Source organism: Cetorhinus maximus, unplaced genomic scaffold (genome assembly GCF_964194155.1).
Source record: "Cetorhinus maximus unplaced genomic scaffold, sCetMax3.hap1.1 HAP1_SCAFFOLD_1098, whole genome shotgun sequence".
Classification (NCBI taxonomy): domain Eukaryota; kingdom Metazoa; phylum Chordata; class Chondrichthyes; order Lamniformes; family Cetorhinidae; genus Cetorhinus; species Cetorhinus maximus.
In genome coordinates, this window is record NW_027597040.1 from 77474 (window position 1) to 105000 (window position 27527).

Genomic DNA, 27527 nt, shown 5'->3' on the forward strand with positions numbered 1-27527 from the left:
TTGATGGGGTCTGTGTAGAGGGAGCTTCACTCTGTATCTAACCCAGTGCTGTACCTGTCCTGGGAGTGTTTGATGGGGCCATTGTAAAGGGAGATTTACTCTGTTTCTTTCCCCATGCTGTACCATTCCTGGGAGTGTTTGATGGGGTCGGTGTAGAGGGAGCTTTACTCTGTATCTAACCCGGAGCTGTACCTGTCCCGGGAGTGTTTGATGGGGACGGTGTGGAGGTAGGTTTACAATGTATCTAACCCCGTGCTGTACTTGTCTTGGGGGTGTTTGTTGGGGACGGTGTAGAGGGAACTTTACTCTGTATCTAACCCCCCGCTGTACCTTTCCTGGGAGTGTTTGATGGGGTCAGTGTAGCTGGAGCTTTACTCTGTATCCAACTCCGTGCTGTACCTGTCCTGGGAGTGTTTGATGAGGACAGTGTAGAGGGAGCTTTACTCTGTATCTAACCCCACGCTGTACATGTCCTGGGAGTATTTGATGGGCACGGTGTAGCGGGAGCTTTACTCTGTATCTAACACTGTGCTGTACCTGTCCTGGGAGTGTTTGTTGGAGACAGTGTAGAGGGAGCTTTACTCTGTGTTTAACCCCGTGCTGCACCTGTCCTGGGAGTGCTTGATGGGGACGTTGGAGATGGAGCTTTACTCTGTATCTAACGCCGTACTGTACCTGTCCTGGGAATGTTTGATGGGGATGGTGTAGAGGGAGCTTTACTCTGTATCTAACCCCGTGCTGTACCTGTCCTGGGAGTGTTTGAAGGGGACGGTGTAGAGGGAGCTTTACTCTGTATCTAACCCCGTGCTGTACCTGTCCTGGGAGTGTTTGAAGGGGACGGTGTAGAGGGAGCTTTACTCTGTATCTAACCCCGTGCTGTACCTGTCCTGGGAGTGTTTGATTGGAACGGTGTAGAGGGAGCTTTACTCTGTATCTAACCCCGAGCTGTACCTGTCCTGGGAGTGTTTGATGGGTACAGTGTCGAGGGAGATTTACTCTGTATCTATCTCCGTGCTGTACCTGTCCTGGGAGTGTTTGATGGGGACAGTGTAGAGGGAGATTTACTCTGTATCTAACCCCGTGCTGTACCTGTCCTGGGAGTGTTTGATGGCGACAGTGTAGAGGGAGCTTTACTCTGTATCTTACCCCACGCTGTACCTGTCCTGGGAGTGTTTGATGTGGACAGTGTAGAGGGGGCTTTACTCTGTATCTCACCCCGAGGTGTCTCTGTCCTGGGAGTGTTTGATGGAGGATAGTGTCGAGGGAGCTTTACTCTGTATCTAACTCCGTGCTGTACCTGTTCTGGGAGTGTTTTTTGGCGACAGTGTAGAGGGAACTTTACTCTGTATCTAACCCCATGCTGTACCTTTCCTGGGAGTGTTTGGTGGGGACAGTGTAAATGGAGCTTTACTCTGTATCTAAATCAGTGCTGTACCTGTCCTGGGATTGTTTAACGGGGACAGTGTAGAGGGATCTTTACTCTGTATCTAATCCCGTGGTGTCTCTGTCCTGCGTGTGTTTGATGGGGGACGGTGTTGAGGGAGCTTTACTCTGTATCTAACCCCGCGCTGTACCTGCCCTGGGAGTGTTTGATGGGGACTGTGTAGAGGGAGCTTTACTCTGTATCTAACCCCGTGCTGTACCTGTCCTGGGAGTGTTTGCTGGGGACAGTGTAGAGGGAGCTTTACTCTGTATCTAACCCCGTGCTGTACCTGTCCTGGGAGTGTTTGATGGGGACAGTGTAGATGTTGTTTTTCTCAGTATAGGTGCCCCGCTGTCAGAGTTTCTGTAGTGAAGTACAGGAGGATGATTGGCTGTTCAGGATGTGGATGTTTCACACCCGCTCTGATATCTCCTTCCTCCCCCTCTCAACATCCTGTTTATCTCCCCGTCTATCAGGTTCATGGTCTGTAATCTTTTCCATTGACCCCCACTGAGATATCACCCTGCTCTCATCACCCCGGCAACACAGCTACCCGGCAACCGGGATTTCCCAACCCCCTTCCATCATTCCCCACCCCCCTTCCCGATTCCCCACCCCCCTCCCATCATTCCCCACCCCCTCCCATCATTCCCCACCCCACTTCCCCATTCCCCACTCCCCTTCCATCATTCCCCACCCCCCTTCCCCATTCCCCACCCCCTTCCATCGTTCCCCACCCCCCTTCCATCGTTCCCCACCCCCTTCCATCATTCCCCACCCCCTAATTCCCCACCCCCCTTCCATCGTTCCCCACCCCCCTTCCATCGTTCCCCAACCCCCTTCCATCATTCCCTCACCCCCTAATTCCCCACCCCCCTTCCATCATTCCCCACTCCCCTTCCCCATTCCCCACCCCCCTTCCATCATTCCCCACCCCCCTTCCATCATTCCCCACCCCCCTTCCCCATTCCCCACTCCCCTTCCCCATTCCCCATTCCCCTTCCCCATTCCCCACCCCGCTTCCATCGTTCCCCACCCCCTTCCATCATTCCCCACTCCCCTTCCCCATTCCCCACCCCCCTTCCATCATTCCCCACCCCCCTTCCATCATTCCCCACCCCCCTTCCCCATTCCCCACTCCCCTTCCCCATTCCCCATTCCCCTTCCCCATTCCCCACCCCGCTTCCATCGTTCCCCACCCCCTTCCATCATTCCCCACTCCCCTTCCCCATTCCCCACCCCCCTTCCATCATTCCCCACCCCCCTTCCATCGTTCCCCACCCCCCATCCCCCATTCCCCACCCCCCTTCCCCATCCCCCACCCCCTTCCCCATTCCCCAACCCCATCCCCCATTCCCCACCCCCCACCCTCCTTCCCCATCCCCCACCCCCTTCCCCATCCCCCACCCCCTTCCCCATTCCCCAACCCCACCCCCCATTCCCCACCCCCCACCCTCCTTCCCCATCCCCCACCCCCTTCCCCATTCCCCACCCCCTTCCCCATTCCCCACCCCTTCCCCATTCCCCACCCCCCTTCCCCATCCCCCACCCCCTTCCCCATTCCCCAACCCCAACCCCCATTCCCCACCCCCCACCCTCCTTCCCCATCCCCCACCCCCTTCCCCATCCCCCATCCCCTTCCCCATTCCCCAACCCCATCCCCCATTCCCCACCCCCCACCCTCCTTCCCCATCCCCACCCCCTTCCCCATTCCCCACCCCCTTCCCCATTCCCCTTCCCCATTCCCCACCCTCCTTCCCCATTCCCCTTCCCCATTCCCCACCCCCTTCCCCATTCCCCACCCCCCTTCCCCATTCCCCACCCCCTTCCCCATTCCCCACCCTCCTTCCCCATTCCCCTTCCCCATTCCCCACCCCCTTCCCCATTCCCCACCCCCTTCCCCATTCCCCACCCCCCTTCCCCACCCCCCTTCCCCATTCCCCACCCCCCTCCCCATTCCCCACCCCCCTTCCCCATTCCCCACTCCCCTTCCCCACCCCCCTTCCCCATTCCCCACCCCCCCTTCCCCATTCCCCACCCCCCTTCCCCACCCCCCTTCCCCATTCCCCACCCCCCTTCCCCATTCCCACCCCCCTTCCCCATTCCCCACCCCCATTCCCCACCCCCGTTCCCCACCCCCCTTCCCCATCCCCCACCCTCCATTCCCCTTCCCCACCCTCCTTCCCCATTCCCCACCCCCTTCCCCATTCCCCACCCCACTTCCCCACCCCCCTTCCCCATCCCCCACCACTCTTCCCCATCGACCACCCCCCTTCCCCATTCCCCACCCTCCTTCACCAACCCCACCCCCCCTTCCCCATTCCCCACCCCCTTCCCTATTCCCCACCCCCCACCACCCTACCCCATTTCCCCCCTTCCATCGCTCCCCACCCCCTTCCCCATTCCCCACCCCACTTCCCCATTCCCCACCCCCCACCCCCATTCCCCACCCCCTTCCCCATTCCCCACCCCCCTTCCACATTCCCCACCCCCTTCCCCATTCCACATCCCCCTTCCAGTGTTCCCCACCCCCTTCCCCATTCCCCGCCCCCCTTCCACATTCCCCACCCCCTTCCCCATTCCCCCATCCCCCTTCCATCGTTCCCCACCCCCTTCCCCATTCCCCACCCCACTTCCCCACCCCCCTTCCCCATTCCCCACCCCCCACCCCCATTCCTCTCCCCCTTCCCCATTCCCCTCCCCCTTCCCCATTCCCCACTCCCCTTCCCCATTCCCCACCCCCCACCCCCATTCCCCACCCCCTTCCCCATTCACCACCCCCCACCCCCATTCCCCACCCCCTTCCCCATTCACCACCCCCCACCCCCATTCCCCACCCCCCTTCCCCATTCCCCACCCCCCTTCTCCACCCCCCTTCCCCATTCCCCACCCCCTGTGCTCTGAACCACACCGACTCCCGGTCTGGCAATTATTTCCATGGCCCTCACCCCCTCCCGATCTCTGTAACCCCCTCCATGGCCCTCACCCCCTCCCGATCTCTGTAACCCCCTCCAGCCCCTACACCCCTCCCTATCTCTTTAATCTCCTCCAGCCCCAACACCCTTCCCTATGTCTGTAACCTCTTCCAGCCCCTACAACCCTCCCTATCTCTGTAACCTCCTCCAGCCCCTACAACCTTCCCTATCTCTGTAACCTCCTCCAGCCCTACAACCCTCCCTATCTCTGTAACCTCCTCCAGCCCCTACAACCCTCCCTATCTATTTAACTTCCTCCAGCCCCTACAACCCTCTCTATCTCTGTAACCTCCTGCACCCCTACACCCCTCCCTATCTCTGTAACCTCCTCCAGCCCCTACAACCCTCCCTATCTCTGTAACCTCCTCTACCTCCTTCACCCCTCCCTAACTCTGTAACTTCCTCCAGCCCGTACAGCTCTCCCTATGTCTGTAACCTCCCCCAGCCCCTACAACCCTCCCTATCTCTGTAACCTCCTCCAGACCCTACAATCCTCCCTATCTCTATAACCTCCTCCAGCCCCTACAACCCTCCCTACCTCGTTATCCTTCTCCAACCCCTACAACCCTCCCTATCTCTGTAACCTGCTCCAGCCCCTACAACCCTCCCTATCTCTGTAACCTCCTCCAGCCCCTACAACCCTCCCTATCTCTGTAACCTCCTCCAGCCCCTACACCCCTCCCTATCTCTGTAACCTCCTCCAGCCCCTACACCCCTCCCTATTTATGTAACCTCTTCCAGAAATTACAAAACTCCCTATCATTGAAGTCTCCTCCAGACCCTATACCCCTCCCTATCTCTGTAACCTCCTCCTTCCCCTATAACCCTCCCTATCTCTATTAGCTCCACCTGCCCCTACCACACTCCCTATCTCTGTAACCTTCTCCAGCCCCTAAAACACTCCATGGCACTCACCCACTCCCTATCTCTGTAACCACCTCCAGCCCCTACACCCCTCCTATCTCTGTAACCTCCTCCAGCCCCTACAACCCTCCCTATCTCTGTAACCTCCTCCAGCCCCTACAAGCCTCGCAGCCTCTGGAACCTCCTAGAACCCTCCGAGATCTCTGCGCTCCTCCAATTTCGGGCTATTGATAATCCCCCGATTCCCATCGCTCAGCTGTTGGTGGGCGTGGCTTCAACTGACTGGAACACTGAGATGCTTTATTCCCTCCCTAAGTGTCTCTGCCCCTTCCTCTCTTTCCCCCTTCCCCTTTAATACCGTCCCCTTTGACAGAGCTCTTGATCATGTATCCCGTATATCTCTCTACGTAGCTCAGTAACAACCGTTTCCTTAAAGTGCACCAACAAGTTGCTTTGTGTGAGTTTAAGGTGTGAAGGGTGCGTTGTTAATGTGTTTGTTGAGCGTTAGTGGGCGGAAGGGATGGTCTTCGGTGGGAGAGTTAGGGGATTAGAGGGAGGGTCTTCGATGGGTGAGTTAGGGGATTAGAGGGATGGTCTTCGGTGGGAGAGTTAGGGGATTAGAGGGATGGTCTTCGATGGGGGAGTTAGGGGATTAGAGGGAGAGTCTTCGATGGGGGAGTTAGGGGATTAGAGGGAGAGTCTTCGATGGGGGAGTTAGGGGATTAGAGGGAGAGTCTTCGATGGGAGAGTTAGGGGATTAGAGGGATGGTCTTCGATGGGAGAGTTAGGGGATTAGAGGGATGGTCTTCGATGGGAGAGTTAGGGTATTAGAGGGATGGTCTTCCATGGGAGAGTTAGGGGATTAGAGGGATGGACTTCGATGGGAGAGTTAGGGGATTAGAGGGAGGGTCTTCGATGGGAGAGTTAGGGGATTAGAGGGATGGTCTTCGATGGGAGAGTTAGGGGATTAGAGGGATGGTCTTCAATGGGAGAGTTAGGGGATTTGAGGGATGGTCTTCGGTGGGAGAGTTAGGGGATTAGAGGGAGAGTCTTCGATGGGAGAGTTAGAGGATTAGAGGGAGGGTCTTTGATGGGAGAGTTAGGGGATTAGAGGGAGAGTCTTCGATGGGAGAGTTAGGGGATTAGAGGGAGGGTCTTCGATGGGAGAGTTAGGGAATTAGAGGGAGAGTCTTCAATGGGAGAGTTAGGGGATTAGAGGGATGGCCTTCGATGGGAGAGTTAGGGAATTAGAGGGAGAGTCTTCAATGGGAGAGTTAGGGGATTAGAGGGATGGCCTTCGATGGGAGAGTTAGGGGATTAGAGGGAGGGTCTCGATGGGGGAGTTAGGGGATTAGAGGAATGGTCTTCGATGGGAGAGTTAGGGGAATTAGAGGGAGGGTCTTCGATGGGAGAGTTTGGGGATTACAGGGAGGGTCTTCGATGGGAGAGTTAGGGGATTAGAGGGAGGGTCTTCGATGGGAGAGTTTGGGGATTACAGGGAGGGTCTTCGATGGGAGAGTTAGGGGATTAGAGGGATGGTCTTCGATGGGAGAGTTAGGGGATTAGAGGGAGGGTCTTCGATGGGAGAGTTTAGGGATTACAGGGAGGGTCTTCGATGGGGGAGTTAGGGGATTAGAGGGATGGTCTTCGATGGGAGAGTTTGGGGATTACAGGGAGGGTCTTCGATGGGAGAGTTAGGGGATTAGAGGGATCGTCTTCGATGGGAGAGTTTGGGGATTACAGGGAGGGTCTTCGATGGGGGAGTTAAGGGATTAGAGGGAGGGTCTTCGATGGGAGAGTTAGGGGATTAGAGGGAGGGTCTTCGATGGGAGAGTTAGGGGATTAGAGGGATGGTCTTCGATGGGAGAGTTTGGGGATGAGAGGGAGGGTCTTCGACGGGAGAGTTAGGGGATTAGAGGAATGATCTCTTATTGAGTTCGGGTATTGGAGGGATGGTATTTGATTGGAAACTGAATAGAGCAGCTCTGCCCTCAAACGCAGCCGATTTTGTGGCCGCTCTCTGGAGTGATACGATCATGGAAACCACATCTAGAAGAAGTCATAACTGATTCACCTCTTGTGGCATGGACTGGATTACTCAGCACTTCAACTGTAGCGGAACATTCTGCCTACAGTGGCCAGAGGATGATCGAAATCCGCCTCTGACTTTGGAAGTGCGAAGAGTGACTCATGAAACAAAGCCATCCGATGTGCCTCTCAGTGGCCTTTGTCACGATGAGACAGAAATCCGTTTGTAGAGACTAGAGGAACACAGCATCCCAAGACCAAAACCACAATAGAAGCGAGGGTATTTGTTAAAGAAAGATAAACTCCAAGGGCCACCGATTCACCCTGTGCACAACATTCACCTTGTCTAAGAAAGCCCTCATTAACTGACCAATAAAATAAGGGGGGGCATGTTCCCAGTGTCAGTCGGGGAAAATTTAGGCAACAGTGATCATAATATCATAAGGTTTATGGTTGGTTATGGAAAAGGACGAGGGTGTACGCCAACACATTATTCAACCTTTTCAACGTGCAATCCCTTTTCCACTATGCCACTAGTTTCTTTATTTCTTTCACGAGAATTAACGTAGAGTGGTTGTGGTGTAACCGCGCGGCAATGGAGTCAGTCTCACGGTGATAAGCGGGATACCGAGGTAGAAGGAGAGCCCAGGCTGGAGATACGAGAAGGGTTGCACTGAGATGCTCAGTGGGTTCAAAGCACAAAGCATGATGGTTAACTCGGTCAAGTCCAAGTCCTGCGAGAGGCAACGGGTCCTTTTCAAGGAGGGGACCTGGAGGAGGGCTGGGACCAGGGACGGTGAGCAGGCTGAGGGTCACCAAGGGGCAATGAATGCTGTGTCGCCTCCTCCCCATCGCTGGAGATGGATGACGGTGTGGGAGACATCCACACAGAGTCCAGCCGGCTACAGTAAGTCAACTGTGTGACCGACAAAGAGGGGCACGAGCCAGAGACCATCTGCAGGATGCTTGGCGATGTACAGGAATGTCATTGCAAACGCACCCAATGGGTTAAACACTGAGTTAACCTCATCTGGCCCAGGGGCCACTGCAAAGACTTGTAAGGAAGGAAGAGCCTACAGAACCATTAGAGCTGCTAACGTCAGATAGGTCATCGGATTGACCACCGAGACAGACTCCGGCACCCAGGGAAGATCAGAGTTCGGTGTTACTGGGAGTGGGTAATGTTGCTCAATGGTTTAATAAAGGAGCATCAACTGTGGGGAAACTATATCCAAACTGGAGTCCTGTAATCTCCTACAACGCTCCCTATCTCTGTAACCTCCTCCAGCACCTACACCCCTCCCTATCTCTCTAACCTCCTCCAGCCCCTACACCCCTCCCTATCTCTGTAACCTGCTCCAGTCACTACAACCCTCCCTATCTCTGGAACCTCCTCCAGTCCCTACGCCCCTCCCTATCTCTGTCACCTCCTGCAGCCCCTACAACCCTCACTATCTCTGTAACCTCCTCCAGTCCCTATGCCCTCCCTATCTCTGTAACCCCCTACAACCCTCCCTATCTCTGTAACCTCCTCCAGCCCCCTACAACCCTACCTATCTCTGTAACCTCCTCCAGCCCCTACAACCCTCCCTATCTCTGTAACCTCCTCCAGTCCCTATGCCCCTCCCTATCTCTGTAACCTCCTCCAGCCCCAACACCCATCCCCATCTCTGTAACCTCCTCCAGCCCCTACAACCCTCCCTATCTCTGTAACCTCCTCCATCCCCTACAACCCTCCCTATCTCTGTAAACTCCTCCAGCCCCTACAACCCTCCCCAGCTCTGTAACCTCCTCCAGACCCTACAACCCTCTCTATCCCTGGAACCTCCTCCAGCAACTACAACCCTCCCTATCTCTGTAACCTCCTCCAGCGCCTACAAACCTCCCTATCTCTGTAACCCCCTCCAGGTCCTACAATCCCCCCTATCTCTGTAACCTCCTCCAGCCCCTACAACACTCCATATATCTGCAACACCCTCCAGACCCTACACCCCTCCCTATCTCTGAAATCCTCTCCAGCCCCTACACCCCTCCCTATCTCTGAAATCCTCTCCAGCCCCTACACCCCTCCCTATCTCTGTAACCTCCTCCAGCTCCTACAACCCTTACTAACTCTGAAACCACCTCCAGCCCCTACAACCCTCCCTATCTCTGTAAACTCCTCCAGACCCTACAACCCTCCCTATCTCTGTAACCTCCTCCAGCCCCTACAACCCTCCCTATCTCTGTAACCTCCTCCAGCACTGACAACCCACCCTATCTCTGTAACCTCCTCCAGCCCCCTACAACCCTCCCTATCGCTGTAACCTCCTACACCCCTCCCTATCTGTGTAACCTCCTCCAGCCCCTACACACCTCCCTATCTCTGTAACCTCCTCCAGCCCCTACAACCCTCCCTATCTCTGTAACCTTCTCCAGCCCCTAAAACCCTCCCTATCTCTGTAACCTCCTCCAGCCCCTACAACCCTTCCTATCTCTGTAACCTCCTCCACCCCAACAACCCTCCCCATCTCTGTAAAATCCTCCAGCCCCTACAACTCTCCCTATCTCTGTAAAATCCTCCAGCCCCTAATACCCTCCCTATCTCTGTAACCTCCTCCAGTCCCTACACCCCTCCCTATCTCTGTAAAATCCTCCAGCCCCTACAGCCCTCCCTATCGCTGTAACCTCCTCCAGCCCCTACACCCCTCCCTATCTCTGTAACCTCCTCCAGCCCCTACAACCGTCCCTATCTCTGTAACCTCCACCAGCCCCTACACCCCTCCCTATCTCTGTAACCTCCTCCAGCCCCCTACAACCCTCTCTATCTCTGTAACCCCCTCCAGACCCTACATCCCTCCCTATCTCTGTAACCTCCTCCAGCCCCTACAACCCTCCATATCTCTGTAACCTCCTCCAGCCCCTAAAACCCTCCATATCTCTGTAACCTCCTCTTGCCCCTACACCCCTCCCTGACTCTGTAACATCCTCCAGCTCCTACAACCCTCCCTATCTCTGGGATAGAGTTATAGGTACCCGGGAGTGTGTTACAGACTGGAATCTAATCGAGGGGTTCGGGGGGTTTATATATAGAATAACAGATACCCGGGAGTGAGTTACAGACTGGAATCTAATCGAGGGTTTCGGGGGGGCTTATATATAGAATAACAGATACCCGGGAGTGAGTTACAGACTGGAATCTAATCGAGGGGTTCGGGGTGGTTTATATATAGAATAACAGATACCCGGGGAGTGAGGTACAGATTGGAATCTAATCGAGGGGATTGACTATCCTCTGGGAGAGGAAATCCCTGTCTGGAATGGGCGAACGCCTCACTCTAGTGCGGGTGCCCAGGGAGTGGGTGCAATGCTGCAGATGGGGCCTAGTTGGCGTCTTACACCAGCCCGACATGGGCTTCCCTTTAGCCCCTTGTGTTCAGAGACCCCCTTTGCTCATGAAGTACGAGACACTCTGGGCTGGTTGAAGCTCTCTCTCTCTCTCAGCACGCCCTGCATGTCTTCCTCTCCGACCCAGAGCCTCTAACCACAACGCGCTCTTTGGAGGCCTGAAGGGAAATGGGGACCGGTGGCGGTTGCCATGGAGACCGACCACAGCCCTGCTCTTTTGAGGTTTGCCCTCTCTGACGCCCTGCCTCATTATCGGCCTCCACACCCCCAACACTCCACCAGCTCACGTGACGATCGGGACAGAGACTTATCTCGCTCTCCAGCTCTCCCTCCCGAACGTGGACTCCTTCCAGGCCCGATATCGATCAACTCTCGCCCGCTTCACCCCCCCACCCTCGCCAGGTGAGTCTGGCCGCCCGCGCCGGGATTCCCGGGCAGTGGGGGGTTTATCGGCAGGGACTTGGGATGGGGGGGAGAGGGGAAGGGGAGAGCCTCATCACTCCGAGGCATTGGCGGTGGCTGTCGGCTGGGGAGGAAGCGATCGGCATCTCGAGCTCAGGCTGAGCCTCCGGAACCTGACCCGCACCAGCTCACGTTCGGAGAGCATTCGCAAGCGCGGGGGACAAGGCCACTCGGCCCCTCTCCCCTGTGCTGCCGTCCCTCCTGTGTCAATCCTGCTTCCCCCCCACCCCCAGCTCCCCACCACCCCCCACCCAACCTTAAATCTCTCCACACGATTCCCGTCTCCCCGTGGGAGCAAGTCCCACACTCTCCCCGCTCTCCCCCGGGGTAAAGACGTTTCTCCCCAATTCCCCGTTGGGATTTATCAGTGACTCTCTTATATTGACAGACCCCCCACCACCCCCTCCCCCTCCAGCCCGAGTTCTGGTCTCTCTCGCAAGGGGAAACATCTCCTCTACGTCTACCCCTATCGAAACCCCTTTCGTTATCTCAAAGATCTCGATCAGGTCACCCCCTCGGCCTTCTCTGTTCCAGAGAGAGGAGCCCCAGCCTGTTCAATCCTTCCTGATATTTATAACCTCTCCGTTCTGGTATCAGGCTGGTAAATCCATCATACACCTTCTCCTGTGCCTCGACCCAGATTTTGCAATAAGATCCCCACAGCCAACGGACACTTAGTCCACTTTCACACACCAGGAGAGGCAGAGGCAGGATGTAGGTAAACCGCGGGGATAAAAAACTGAAGGAAGGATGACTGATAACGTGGAGGGGAAGCCAGGCACAAATGCAAGGAGGGAGGCAGAGAGGGAGGGAGAGGGTGTTCAGTAATCTGAAGGCAGAAAGCTGTTTCGCACAGATAGTCTCTCACATGGTGAAAGCAATCTCGGACAAAGTCAGCAGGAACAGATACAATAACAGATAAACGGGACTGAGTAACAGACTGATTCCTAAACGAGGTTTACTCTGTAGATAACCCCGTGCTGTAACTGCCCTGGGACTGTTTGTTGGGGACAGTGTAGAGGGAGATTTACTCTGTATCTAAACCCGTGCTGTACTTGTCCTTGGGAGTGTTTGATGGGGACGGGGTAGAGGGAGCTTTACTCTGTATCTAACCCCGTGCTGTACCTGTCCTGGGAGTGTTTAATGGCGACAGTGTAGAGGGAGATTTACTCTGTATCTAACCCTGTGCTGTACCTATCCTGGGAGTGTTTAATGGCGACAGTGTAGAGGGAGCTTTACTCTGTATCTAACCCCGTGCTGTAACTGTCCTTGGGAGTGTTTGATGGGGACGGGGTAGAGGGAGCTTTACTCTGTATCTAACCCCATGCTGTACCTGCCCTGGGAATGTTTGATGGGGAAAGTGTAGAGGGAGCTTTACACTGTATCTAACACCGTGCTGTACCTGTCCTGGGAGTGTTTGATAGGGACGGTGTAGAGGGAGCTTTAATCTCAATCTAAACACGTGAGATACCTGTTCTGGGAGTGTTTGATGCGGACGGTGGAACGGGAGCTTTACTCTGTATCTAACACCGTGCTGTACCTGTCCTGGGAGTGTTTGATCCGGTTAGTGTAGATGGAGCTTTACTCTGTATTTAACCTGGTGCTGTACCTGTCCTGGGAGTGTTTGATGGGGACGGTGTAGAGGGAGCTTTACTCTGTATCTAACCCCGTGCTGTACCTGTCCTGGGAGTGTTTGATGGGGACAGTGTAGAGGGAGCTTTAATCTGTATTTAACCCCGTGCAGTACCTGCCCTGGGATTGTTTTATGGGGACAGTGCAGGGGGAGCTTTAGTCTGTAACTTACCCCGTGCTGTAACGGTCCTGGGAGTGTATAATGGGGAAAGTGTAGAGGGAGCATTACTCTGTATCTAACTCCGTGCTGTACCTGTCCTGGCAGTGTTTGATGGAGACAGTGTAGAGGGAGCTTTACACTGTATCTAACCCCGTGCTGTACCTGTCCTGGGAGTGTTTGATGGGGACGGTGTAGAGGGAGCTTTAATCTCAATCTAAACCCGTGAGATACCTGTCCTGGGAGGGTTTGATGCGGATGGTGTAGAGGGAGCTTTACTCTGTATCTAACTCCGTGCTGTACCTGTCCTGGGAGTGTGTGATGGGGCGGTGTAGAGGGAGATTTACTCTGTATCTAACCCCGTGCAATACCTGCCCTGGGAGTGTTTTATGGGGACAGTGTAGGGGGAGATTTACTCTGTATCTAACCCCGTGCTGTACCTGTCCTGGGAGTGTTTGATGGGGACAGTGTAGAAGGAGCTTTACAATGTATCCAACCCCGTGATGTACCTGTCCTGGGAGTGTTTGATGGGGACGGTGTAGAGGGAGCTCTACTCTGTATCTAATCCCGTTCTGTAACTGTGCTGGGAGTGTTTGATGGGGACAGTGTAGAGAGAGCTTTACTCTGTATCTAACCCCGTGCTTTCCCTGTCCTGGGAGTGTTTGATGGGGACAGTGTAGAGAGAGCTTTACTCTGTATCTGACCCCGTGCTGTACCTGTCCTGGCAGTTTTTGATTGTGACTGAGTAGAGGGAGGTTTTTTCTGAATTTAACCCTGTGCTATCCCTGTCCTGGGAGTGTTTGATGGGGACAGTGTAGAAGGAGCTTTACTCTGTATCTTACCCCGTGCTGTACCTGTACTGGGAGTGTTTGATGAGGACAGTGTAGAGGGAGCATTGCTCTTTATCTAACCCCTTGCTGAACCTTTCCTGGGAGTGTTTGATGGGGACAGTGTGGAGGGAGCTTTACTCTGTATCTTACCCCGTGCTGTACCTGTCCTGGCAGTGTTTGATGGAGACAGTGTAGAGGGAGCTTTACACTGTATCTAACCCCGTGCTGTACCTGTCCTGGGAGTGTTTGATGCGGACTGTGGAGAGGGAGCTTTAATCTGTATCTAATCCCGTTCAGTAACTGTCCTGGGTGTGTTTGATGGGGACGGTGTAGATGGAGGTTTACTCTGTATCTAACCCCGTGCAATACCTGCACTGGAAGTGTTTTATGGGGACAGTGTAGGGGGAGATTTATTCTGTATCTAACCCCGTGCTGTACCTGTTTTGGGAGTATTTTATGGAGACGGTGTAGAGGGAGCTTTACTCTGTATCTAATCCCGTTCTGTAACTGTGCTGGGAGTGTTTGATGGGGACAGTGTAGGGAGAGATTTACACTGTATCTAACCCCGTGCTGTACCTGTCCTGGGAGTGTTTGATGCGGACAGTGTAGAGGGAGCTTTACTCTGTATCTATTCCCGTGCTGTATCTGTCCTGGGGGTGTTTGATGGGGACAGCGTAGAGGGAGCTTCACTCTGGATTAAACCCCGTGCTGTATCTGTCCGGGGAGTGCTGGATGAGGACAGTGTAGAGGGAGATTTAATCTCTATCTAAACCCGTGCAATCTCTGTCCTGGGAGTGTTTGATGGGGACAGTGTAGGGGGAGCTTTACTCTGTAACTAACCACGTGCTGTTCCTGTCCTGGGAGTGTTTGATGGGGACAGTGTAGAGGGAGCTTAAATCTGCATTTAACCCCATGCAGTACCTGCCCTGGGATTGTTTTATGGGGACAGTGTAGGGGGAGCTTTATTCTTTATCTTAGCCCGTGCTGTACCTGTCCTGGGAGTGTTTGATGGGGACGGTGTAGATGGAGGTTTACTCTGTATCTAACCCCGTGCAATACCTGCACTGGAAGTGTTTTATGGCGACAGTGTAGGGAGAGATTTACTCTGTATCTAACCCAGTGCTGTACCTGTCCTGGGAGTGTTTGATGCGGACAGTGTAGAGGGAGCTTTACTCTGTATGTAACCCCGTGCTGTATCTGTCCTGGGAGTGTTTGATGCGGACAGTGTAGAGGGTGCTTTACTCTGTATCTATCCCCGTGCTGTATCTGTCCTGGGAGAGTTTGATGGGGACAGTGTAGAGGGAGCTTTACTCTGGATCTAACCCCGTGCTGCATCTGTCCGGGGAGTGTTTGATGAGGACAGTGTAGAGGGAGCTTTACTCTGTATCTAACCCCGTGCTGTATCTGTCCTGGGAATGTTTGATGCGGACAGTGTAGAGGGTGCTTTACACGGTATCTATCCCCATGCTGTATCTGTCCTGGGAGTGTTTGATGGGGACAGTGTAGAGGGAGCTTTACTCTGTATCTAACCCCGTGCTGTACCTGTCCTGGGAGTGTTTGATGGGGACAGTGTAGAGGGAGCTTTACTCTGTATCTAACCCCGTGCTGTACCTGTCCTGGGAGTGTTTGATGGGGACAGTGTAGAGGGTGCTTAAATCTGCATTTAACCCCATGCAGTACCTGCCCTGGGATTGTTTTATGGGGACAGTGTAGAGGGAGCTTTACTCTGTAACTAACCACGTGCTGTTCCTGTCCTGGGAGTGTTTGATGGGGACAGTGTAGAGGGAGCTTTACTCTGTATCTAACCCCGTGCTGTACCTGTCCTGGGAGTGTTTGATGCGGACAGTGTAGAGGGTGCTTTACTCTGTATCTATCCCCGTGCTGTATCTGTCCTGGGAGAGTTTGATGGGGACAGTGTAGAGGGAGCTTTACTCTGGATCTAACCCCGTGCTGCATCTGTCCGGGGAGTGTTTGATGAGGACAGTGTAGAGGGAGCTTTACTCTGTATCTAACCCCGTGCTGTATCTGTCCTGGGAGTGTTTGATGCGGACAGTGTAGAGGGTGCTTTACACGGTATCTATCCCCATGCTGTATCTGTCCTGGGAGTGTTTGATGGGGACGGTGTAGAGGGAGATTTACTCTGTATCTAACCCCGTGCTGTACCTGTCCTGGGAGTGTTTGATGGGGACAGTGTAGAGGGAGCTTTACTCTGTATCTAACCCCGTGCTGTACCTGTCCTGGGAGTGTTTGATGGGGACAGTGTAGAGGGTGCTTAAATCTGCATTTAACCCCATGCAGTACCTGCCCTGGGATTGTTTTATGGGGACAGTGTAGAGGGAGCTTTACTCTGTAACTAACCAGGTGCTGTTCCTGTCCTGGGAGTGTTTGATGGGGACAGTGTAGAGGGAGCTTTACTCTGTATCTAACCCCGTGCTGTACCTGTCCTGGGAGTGTTTGATGCGGACAGTGTAGAGGGTGCTTTAATCTGTATCTATCCCCGTGCTGTATCTGTCCTGGGCGGGTTTGATGGGGACAGTGTAGAGGGAGCTTTACTCTGGATCTAACCCCGTGCTCTATCTGTCCGGGGAATGTTTGATGAGGACAGTGTAGAGGGTGCTTTCCTCTGTATCTATCCCCGTGCTGTATCTGTCCTGGGAGTGTTTGATGGGGACGGTGTAGAGGGAGTTTTACTCTGTATCTAACCCCGTGCAATACATGCCCTGGGAGTGTTTGATGGGGACAGTGTAGAAGGAGCTTTAAACTGTATCCAACTCCGTGCTGTACCTGTCCTGGGAGTGTTTAATGGCGACAGTGTAGAGGGAGCTTTACTCTGTATCTAACCCCGTGCTGTAACTGTCCTTGGGAGTGTTTGATGGGGACGGGGTAGAGGGAGCTTTACTCTGTATCTAACCCCATGCTGTACCTGCCCTGGGAATGTTTGATGGGGAAAGTGTAGAGGGAGCTTTACTCTGTATGTAACCCCGTGCTGTACCTGCCCTGGGAGTGTTTGATGGGGACAGTGTAGAGGGAGCTTTACACTGTATCTAACACCGTGCTGTACCTGTCCTGGGAGTGTTTGATAGGGACGGTGTAGAGGGAGCTTTAATCTCAATCTAAACCCGTGAGATACCTGTTCTGGGAGTGTTTGATGCGGACGGTGGAACGGGAGCTTTACTCTGTATCTAACCCCGTGCTGTACCTGTCCTGGGAGTGTTTGATCCGGATAGTGTAGATGGAGCTTTACTCTGTATTTAACCCGGTGCTGTACCTGTCCTGGGAGTGTTTGATGGGGACGGTGTAGAGGGAGCTTTACTCTGTATCTAACCCCGTGCTGTACCTGTCCTGGGAGTGTTTGATGGGGACAGTGTAGAGGGAGCTTTAATCTGTATTTAACCCCGTGCAGTACCTGCCCTGGGATTGTTTTATGGGGACAGTGCAGGGGGAGTTTTAGTCTGTAACTTACCCCGTGCTGTAACGGTCCTGGGAGTGTATAATGGGGAAAGTGTAGAGGGAGCATTACTCTGTATCTAACTCCGTGCTGTACCTGTCCTGGCAGTGTTTGATGGAGACAGTGTAGAGGGAGCTTTACTCTGTATCTAACCCCGTGCTGTAACTGTCCTTGGGAGTGTTTGATGGGGACGGTGTAGAGGGAGCTTTAATCTCAATCTAAACCCGTGAGATACCTGTCCTGGGAGGGTTTGATGCGGATGGTGTAGAGGGAGCTTTACTCTGTATCTAACTCCGTGCTGTACCTGTCCTGGGAGTGTGTGATGGGGCGGTGTAGAGGGAGATTTACTCTGTATCTAACCCCGTGCAATACCTGCCCTGGGAGTGTTTTATGGGGACAGTGTAGGGGGAGATTTACTCTGTATCTAACCCCGTGCTGTACCTGTCCTGGGAGTGTTTGATGGGGACAGTGTAGAAGGAGCTTTACAATGTATCCAACCCCGTGATGTACCTGTCCTGGGAGTGTTTGATGGGGACGGTGTAGAGGGAGCTCTACTCTGTATCTAATCCCGTTCTGTAACTGTGCTGGGAGTGTTTGATGGGGACAGTGTAGAGAGAGCTTTACTCTGTATCTAACCCCGTGCTTTCCCTGTCCTGGGAGTGTTTGATGGGGACAGTGTAGAGAGAGCTTTACTCTGTATCTGACCCCGTGCTGTACCTGTCCTGGCAGTTTTTGATTGTGACTGAGTAGAGGGAGGTTTTTTCTGAATTTAACCCTGTGCTATCCCTGTCCTGGGAGTGTTTGATGGGGACAGTGTAGAAGGAGCTTTACTCTGTATCTTACCCCGTGCTGTACCTGTACTGGGAGTGTTTGATGAGGACAGTTTAGAGGGAGCATTGCTCTTTATCTAACCCCTTGCTGAACCTTTCCTGGGAGTGTTTGATGGGGACAGTGTGGAGGGAGCTTTACTCTGTATCTTACCCCGTGCTGTACCTGTCCTGGCAGTGTTTGATGGAGACAGTGTAGAGGGAGCTTTACACTGTATCTAACCCCGTGCTGTACCTGTCCTGGGAGTGTTTGATGCGGACTGTGGAGAGGGAGCTTTAATCTGTATCTAATCCCGTTCAGTAACTGTCCTGGGTGTGTTTGATGGGGACGGTGTAGATGGAGGTTTACTCTGTATCTAACCCCGTGCAATACCTGCACTGGAAGTGTTTTATGGGGACAGTGTAGGGGGAGATTTATTCTGTATCTAACCCCGTGCTGTACCTGTTTTGGGAGTATTTTATGGAGACGGTGTAGAGGGAGCTTTACTCTGTATCTAATCCCGTTCTGTAACTGTGCTGGGAGTGTTTGATGGGGACAGTGTAGGGAGAGATTTACACTGTATCTAACCCCGTGCTGTACCTGTCCTGGGAGTGTTTGATGCGGACAGTGTAGAGGGAGCTTTACTCTGTATCTATTCCCGTGCTGTATCTGTCCTGGGGGTGTTTGATGGGGACAGCGTAGAGGGAGCTTCACTCTGGATTAAACCCCGTGCTGTATCTGTCCGGGGAGTGCTGGATGAGGACAGTGTAGAGGGAGATTTAATCTCTATCTAAACCCGTGCAATCTCTGTCCTGGGAGTGTTTGATGGGGACAGTGTAGGGGGAGCTTTACTCTGTAACTAACCACGTGCTGTTCCTGTCCTGGGAGTGTTTGATGGGGACAGTGTAGAGGGAGCTTAAATCTGCATTTAACCCCATGCAGTACCTGCCCTGGGATTGTTTTATGGGGACAGTGTAGGGGGAGCTTTATTCTTTATCTTAGCCCGTGCTGTACCTGTCCTGGGAGTGTTTGATGGGGACGGTGTAGATGGAGGTTTACTCTGTATCTAACCCCGTGCAATACCTGCACTGGAAGTGTTTTATGGCGACAGTGTAGGGAGAGATTTACTCTGTATCTAACCCAGTGCTGTACCTGTCCTGGGAGTGTTTGATGCGGACAGTGTAGAGGGAGCTTTACTCTGTATGTAACCCCGTGCTGTATCTGTCCTGGGAGTGTTTGATGCGGACAGTGTAGAGGGTGCTTTACTCTGTATCTATCCCCGTGCTGTATCTGTCCTGGGAGAGTTTGATGGGGACAGTGTAGAGGGAGCTTTACTCTGGATCTAACCCCGTGCTGCATCTGTCCGGGGAGTGTTTGATGAGGACAGTGTAGAGGGAGCTTTACTCTGTATCTAACCCCGTGCTGTATCTGTCCTGGGAGTGTTTGATGCGGACAGTGTAGAGGGTGCTTTACACGGTATCTATCCCCATGCTGTATCTGTCCTGGGAGTGTTTGATGGGGACAGTGTAGAGGGAGCTTTACTCTGTATCTAACCCCGTGCTGTACCTGTCCTGGGAGTGTTTGATGGGGACAGTGTAGAGGGAGCTTTACTCTGTATCTAACCCCGTGCTGTACCTGTCCTGGGAGTGTTTGATGGGGACAGTGTAGAGGGTGCTTAAATCTGCATTTAACCCCATGCAGTACCTGCCCTGGGATTGTTTTATGGGGACAGTGTAGAGGGAGCTTTACTCTGTAACTAACCACGTGCTGTTCCTGTCCTGGGAGTGTTTGATGGGGACAGTGTAGAGGGAGCTTTACTCTGTATCTAACCCCGTGCTGTACCTGTCCTGGGAGTGTTTGATGCGGACAGTGTAGAGGGTGCTTTACTCTGTATCTATCCCCGTGCTGTATCTGTCCTGGGAGAGTTTGATGGGGACAGTGTAGAGGGAGCTTTACTCTGGATCTAACCCCGTGCTGCATCTGTCCGGGGAGTGTTTGATGAGGACAGTGTAGAGGGAGCTTTACTCTGTATCTAACCCCGTGCTGTATCTGTCCTGGGAGTGTTTGATGCGGACAGTGTAGAGGGTGCTTTACACGGTATCTATCCCCATGCTGTATCTGTCCTGGGAGTGTTTGATGGGGACGGTGTAGAGGGAGATTTACTCTGTATCTAACCCCGTGCTGTACCTGTCCTGGGAGTGTTTGATGGGGACAGTGTAGAGGGAGCTTTACTCTGTATCTAACCCCGTGCTGTACCTGTCCTGGGAGTGTTTGATGGGGACAGTGTAGAGGGTGCTTAAATCTGCATTTAACCCCATGCAGTACCTGCCCTGGGATTGTTTTATGGGGACAGTGTAGAGGGAGCTTTACTCTGTAACTAACCACGTGCTGTTCCTGTCCTGGGAGTGTTTGATGGGGACAGTGTAGAGGGAGCTTTACTCTGTATCTAACCCCGTGCTGTACCTGTCCTGGGAGTGTTTGATGCGGACAGTGTAGAGGGTGCTTTAATCTGTATCTATCCCCGTGCTGTATCTGTCCTGGGCGGGTTTGATGGGGACAGTGTAGAGGGAGCTTTACTCTGGATCTAACCCCGTGCTCTATCTGTCCGGGGAATGTTTGATGAGGACAGTGTAGAGGGTGCTTTCCTCTGTATCTATCCCCGTGCTGTATCTGTCCTGGGAGTGTTTGATGGGGACGGTGTAGAGGGAGTTTTACTCTGTATCTAACCCCGTGCAATACATGCCCTGGGAGTGTTTGATGGGGACAGTGTAGAAGGAGCTTTAAACTGTATCCAACTCCGTGCTGTACCTGTCCTGGGAGTGTTTAATGGCGACAGTGTAGAGGGAGCTTTACTCTGTATCTAACCCCGTGCTGTAACTGTCCTTGGGAGTGTTTGATGGGGACGGGGTAGAGGGAGCTTTACTCTGTATCTAACCCCATGCTGTACCTGCCCTGGGAATGTTTGATGGGGAAAGTGTAGAGGGAGCTTTACTCTGTATGTAACCCCGTGCTGTACCTGCCCTGGGAGTGTTTGATGGGGACAGTGTAGAGGGAGCTTTACACTGTATCTAACACCGTGCTGTACCTGTCCTGGGAGTGTTTGATAGGGACGGTGTAGAGGGAGCTTTAATCTCAATCTAAACCCGTGAGATACCTGTTCTGGGAGTGTTTGATGCGGACGGTGGAACGGGAGCTTTACTCTGTATCTAACCCCGTGCTGTACCTGTCCTGGGAGTGTTTGATCCGGATAGTGTAGATGGAGCTTTACTCTGTATTTAACCCGGTGCTGTACCTGTCCTGGGAGTGTTTGATGGGGACGGTGTAGAGGGAGCTTTACTCTGTATCTAACCCCGTGCTGTACCTGTCCTGGGAGTGTTTGATGGGGACAGTGTAGAGGGAGCTTTAATCTGTATTTAACCCCGTGCAGTACCTGCCCTGGGATTGTTTTATGGGGACAGTGCAGGGGGAGCTTTAGTCTGTAACTTACCCCGTGCTGTAACGGTCCTGGGAGTGTATAATGGGGAAAGTGTAGAGGGAGCATTACTCTGTATCTAACTCCGTGCTGTACCTGTCCTGGCAGTGTTTGATGGAGACAGTGTAGAGGGAGCTTTACACTGTATCTAACCCCGTGCTGTACCTGTCCTGGGAGTGTTTGATGGGGACGGTGTAGAGGGAGCTTTAATCTCAATCTAAACCCGTGAGATACCTGTCCTGGGAGGGTTTGATGCGGATGGTGTAGAGGGAGATTTACTCTGTATCTAACCCCGTGCAATACCTGCCCTGGGAGTGTTTTATGGGGACAGTGTAGGGGGAGATTTATTCTGTATCTAACCCCGTGCTGTACCTGTTTTGGGAGTATTTTATGGAGACGGTGTAGAGGGAGCTTTACTCTGTATCTAATCCCGTTCTGTAACTGTGCTGGGAGTGTTTGATGGGGACAGTGTAGGGAGAGATTTACACTGTATCTAACCCCGTGCTGTACCTGTCCTGGGAGTGTTTGATGCGGACAGTGTAGAGGGAGCTTTACTCTGTATCTATTCCCGTGCTGTATCTGTCCTGGGGGTGTTTGATGGGGACAGCGTAGAGGGAGCTTCACTCTGGATTAAACCCCGTGCTGTATCTGTCCGGGGAGTGCTGGATGAGGACAGTGTAGAGGGAGATTTAATCTCTATCTAAACCCGTGCAATCTCTGTCCTGGGAGTGTTTGATGGGGACAGTGTAGGGGGAGCTTTACTCTGTAACTAACCACGTGCTGTTCCTGTCCTGGGAGTGTTTGATGGGGACAGTGTAGAGGGAGCTTAAATCTGCATTTAACCCCATGCAGTACCTGCCCTGGGATTGTTTTATGGGGACAGTGTAGGGGGAGCTTTATTCTTTATCTTAGCCCGTGCTGTACCTGTCCTGGGAGTGTTTGATGGGGACGGTGTAGATGGAGGTTTACTCTGTATCTAACCCCGTGCAATACCTGCACTGGAAGTGTTTTATGGCGACAGTGTAGGGAGAGATTTACTCTGTATCTAACCCAGTGCTGTACCTGTCCTGGGAGTGTTTGATGCGGACAGTGTAGAGGGAGCTTTACTCTGTATGTAACCCCGTGCTGTATCTGTCCTGGGAGTGTTTGATGCGGACAGTGTAGAGGGTGCTTTACTCTGTATCTATCCCCGTGCTGTATCTGTCCTGGGAGAGTTTGATGGGGACAGTGTAGAGGGAGCTTTACTCTGGATCTAACCCCGTGCTGCATCTGTCCGGGGAGTGTTTGATGAGGACAGTGTAGAGGGAGCTTTACTCTGTATCTAACCCCGTGCTGTATCTGTCCTGGGAGTGTTTGATGCGGACAGTGTAGAGGGTGCTTTACACGGTATCTATCCCCATGCTGTATCTGTCCTGGGAGTGTTTGATGGGGACAGTGTAGAGGGAGCTTTACTCTGTATCTAACCCCGTGCTGTACCTGTCCTGGGAGTGTTTGATGGGGACAGTGTAGAGGGAGCTTTACTCTGTATCTAACCCCGTGCTGTACCTGTCCTGGGAGTGTTTGATGGGGACAGTGTAGAGGGTGCTTAAATCTGCATTTAACCCCATGCAGTACCTGCCCTGGGATTGTTTTATGGGGACAGTGTAGAGGGAGCTTTACTCTGTAACTAACCACGTGCTGTTCCTGTCCTGGGAGTGTTTGATGGGGACAGTGTAGAGGGAGCTTTACTCTGTATCTAACCCCGTGCTGTACCTGTCCTGGGAGTGTTTGATGCGGACAGTGTAGAGGGTGCTTTACTCTGTATCTATCCCCGTGCTGTATCTGTCCTGGGAGAGTTTGATGGGGACAGTGTAGAGGGAGCTTTACTCTGGATCTAACCCCGTGCTGCATCTGTCCGGGGAGTGTTTGATGAGGACAGTGTAGAGGGAGCTTTACTCTGTATCTAACCCCGTGCTGTATCTGTCCTGGGAGTGTTTGATGCGGACAGTGTAGAGGGTGCTTTACACGGTATCTATCCCCATGCTGTATCTGTCCTGGGAGTGTTTGATGGGGACGGTGTAGAGGGAGATTTACTCTGTATCTAACCCCGTGCTGTACCTGTCCTGGGAGTGTTTGATGGGGACAGTGTAGAGGGAGCTTTACTCTGTATCTAACCCCGTGCTGTACCTGTCCTGGGAGTGTTTGATGGGGACAGTGTAGAGGGTGCTTAAATCTGCATTTAACCCCATGCAGTACCTGCCCTGGGATTGTTTTATGGGGACAGTGTAGAGGGAGCTTTACTCTGTAACTAACCACGTGCTGTTCCTGTCCTGGGAGTGTTTGATGGGGACAGTGTAGAGGGAGCTTTACTCTGTATCTAACCCCGTGCTGTACCTGTCCTGGGAGTGTTTGATGCGGACAGTGTAGAGGGTGCTTTAATCTGTATCTATCCCCGTGCTGTATCTGTCCTGGGCGGGTTTGATGGGGACAGTGTAGAGGGAGCTTTACTCTGGATCTAACCCCGTGCTCTATCTGTCCGGGGAATGTTTGATGAGGACAGTGTAGAGGGTGCTTTCCTCTGTATCTATCCCCGTGCTGTATCTGTCCTGGGAGTGTTTGATGGGGACGGTGTAGAGGGAGTTTTACTCTGTATCTAACCCCGTGCAATACATGCCCTGGGAGTGTTTGATGGGGACAGTGTAGAAGGAGCTTTAAACTGTATCCAACTCCGTGCTGTACCTGTCCTGGGAGTGTTTAATGGCGACAGTGTAGAGGGAGCTTTACTCTGTATCTAACCCCGTGCTGTAACTGTCCTTGGGAGTGTTTGATGGGGACGGGGTAGAGGGAGCTTTACTCTGTATCTAACCCCATGCTGTACCTGCCCTGGGAATGTTTGATGGGGAAAGTGTAGAGGGAGCTTTACTCTGTATGTAACCCCGTGCTGTACCTGCCCTGGGAGTGTTTGATGGGGACAGTGTAGAGGGAGCTTTACACTGTATCTAACACCGTGCTGTACCTGTCCTGGGAGTGTTTGATAGGGACGGTGTAGAGGGAGCTTTAATCTCAATCTAAACCCGTGAGATACCTGTTCTGGGAGTGTTTGATGCGGACGGTGGAACGGGAGCTTTACTCTGTATCTAACCCCGTGCTGTACCTGTCCTGGGAGTGTTTGATCCGGATAGTGTAGATGGAGCTTTACTCTGTATTTAACCCGGTGCTGTACCTGTCCTGGGAGTGTTTGATGGGGACGGTGTAGAGGGAGCTTTACTCTGTATCTAACCCCGTGCTGTACCTGTCCTGGGAGTGTTTGATGGGGACAGTGTAGAGGGAGCTTTAATCTGTATTTAACCCCGTGCAGTACCTGCCCTGGGATTGTTTTATGGGGACAGTGTAGAGGGAGCTTTAATCTCAATCTAAACCCGTGAGATACCTGTCCTGGGAGAGTTTGATGCGGATGGTGTAGAGGGAGATTTACTCTGTATCTAACCCCGTGCAATACCTGCCCTGGGAGTGTTTTATGGGGACAGTGTAGGGGGAGATTTACTCTGTAACTAACCACGTGCTGTTCCTGTCCTGGGAGTGTTTGATGGGGACAGTGTAGAGGGAGCTTAAATCTGCATTTAACCCCATGCAGTACCTGCCCTGGGATTGTTTTATGGGGACAGTGTAGGGGGAGCTTTATTCTTTATCTTAGCCCGTGCTGTACCTGTCCTGGGAGTGTTTGATGGGGACGGTGTAGATGGAGGTTTACTCTGTATCTAACCCCGTGCAATACCTTCACTGGAAGTGTTTTATGGCGACAGTGCAGGGAGAGATTTACTCTGTATCTAACCCAGTGCTGTACCTGTCCTGGGAGTGTTTGATGCGGACAGTGTAGAGGGAGCTTTACTCTGTATGTAACCCCGTGCTGTATCTGTCCTGGGAGTGTTTGATGCGGACAGTGTAGAGGGTGCTTTACTCTGTATCTATCCCCGTGCTGTATCTGTCCTGGGAGAGTTTGATGGGGACAGTGTAGAGGGAGCTTTACTCTGGATCTAACCCCGTGCTGCATCTGTCCGGGGAGTGTTTGATGAGGACAGTGTAGAGGGAGCTTTACTCTGTATCTAACCCCGTGCTGTATCTGTCCTGGGAGTGTTTGATGCGGACAGTGTAGAGCGTGCTTTACACGGTATCTATCCCCATGCTGTATCTGTCCTGGGAGTGTTTGATGGGGACGGTATAGAGGGAGATTTACTCTGTATCTAACCCCGTGATGTACCTGTCCTGGGAGTGTTTGATGGGGACAGTGTAGAGGGAGCTTTACTCTGTATCTAACCCCGTGCTGTACCTGTCCTGGGAGTGTTTGATGGGGACAGTGTAGAGGGTGCTTAAATCTGCATTTAACCCCATGCAGTACCTGCCCTGGGATTGTTTTATGGGGACAGTGTAGAGGGAGCTTTACTCTGTAACTAACCACGTGCTGTTCCTGTCCTGGGAGTGTTTGATGGGGACAGTGTAGAGGGTGCTTAAATCTGCATTTAACCCCATGCAGTACCTGCCCTGGGATTGTTTTATGGGGACAGTGTAGAGGGAGCTTTACTCTGTAACTAACCACGTGCTGTTCCTGTCCTGGGAGTGTTTGATGGGGACAGTGTAGAGGGAGCTTTACTCTGTATCTATCCCCGTGCTGTATCTGTCCTGGGCGGGTTTGATGCGGACAGTGTAGAGGGAGCTTTACTCTTTATCTAACCACGTGCTGTACCTGTCCTGGGAGTGTTTGATGGGGACAGTGTAGAGGGAGCTTTACACTGTATCTAACCCTGTGCTGTACCTGTCCTGGGAGTGTTTCATGCGGACAGTGTAGAGGGTGCTTTCCTCTGTATCTATCCCCGTGCTGTATCTGTCCTGGGAGTGTTTGATGGGGACGGTGTAGAGGGAGTTTTACTCTGTATCTAACCCCGTGCAATACATGCCCTGGGAGTGTTTGATGGGGACAGTGTAGAAGGAGCTTTAAACTGTATCCAACTCCGTGCTGTACCTGTCCTGGGAGTGTTTGATGTGGACAGTGTAGTGGGAGCTTTACTCTGTATCTAACCCCGTGCTGTACCTTTCCTGGGAGTGTTTGATGGGGACAGTGTTGAGGGAGCTTTTCTCTGTATCTAACCCCGTGCTGTACCTGTCCTGGGAGTGTTTGATGGGGACAGTGTAGAAGGAGCTTTAAACTGTATCCAACTCCGTGCTGTACCTGTCCTGGGAGTGTTTGATGTGGACAGTGTAGTGGGAGCTTTACTCTGTATCTAACCCCGTGCTGTACCTTTCCTGGGAGTGTTTGATGGGGACAGTGTTGAGGGAGCTTTTCTCTGTATCTAACCCCGTGCTGTACCTGTCCTGGGAGTGTTTGATGGGGACGGTGTAGAGGGAGATTTACTCTGTATCAACCCTTTGCTGTAACTTTCCGGGGAGTGTTTGGTTGGGACAGGGTAGATGGAGATTTTACTACGTGCTGTACCTCTCCTGTGGGTGTTTCATGAGGTCTGTGTGTCACAGTGCGTTAGATACGCTGTCCTTTCCCCCTCTGGGACCGGGTGTTACAGTGCGTTAGATACACTGTCCATTCCCCCTCTGGGACCGGGTGTCACAGTGCATTAGATACACTGTCCTTTCCCCCTCTGGGACCGGGTGTCACAGTGCGTTAGATACACTGTCCTTTCCCCCTCTGGGACCGGGTGTCACAGTGCGTTAGATACACTGTCCTTTCCCCCTCTGGGACCGGGTGTCACAGTGCGTTAGATACACTGTCCTTTCCCCCTCTGGGACCGGGTGTCACAGTGCATTAGATACGCTGTCCTTTCCCCGTCTAGGACCGGGTGTCACAGTGCGTTAGATACACTGTCCTTTCCCCCTCTGGGACCGGGTATCACAGTGCGTTAGATACACTGTCCTTTCCCCCTCTGGGACCGGGTGTCACAGTGCGTTAGATACACTGTCCTTTCCCTCTCTGGGACCGGGTGTCACAGTGCGTTAGATACACTGTCCTTTCCCCCTCTGGGACCGGGTGTCACAGTGCGTTAGATACACTGTCCT

The 27527-nt window shown here is 52.9% G+C and overlaps 1 protein-coding gene across 1 annotated transcript in view; it reads left to right on the forward strand.

The window, feature by feature from the left end:
- Positions 1-10845: 10845 nt before the first annotated feature.
- The window catches only part of LOC144675674 (perforin-1-like), a gene marked incomplete at its 3' end in the record, with an annotated part of 19704 nt that continues 3022 nt past the window's right edge, over positions 10846-27527 (forward strand). Inside the window, exon 1 of the mRNA XM_078536323.1 lies at positions 10846-10899. Within this exon, the coding sequence (XP_078392449.1) occupies positions 10846-10899 (54 nt within the window). The remainder of the gene's footprint in view (positions 10900-27527) is intronic.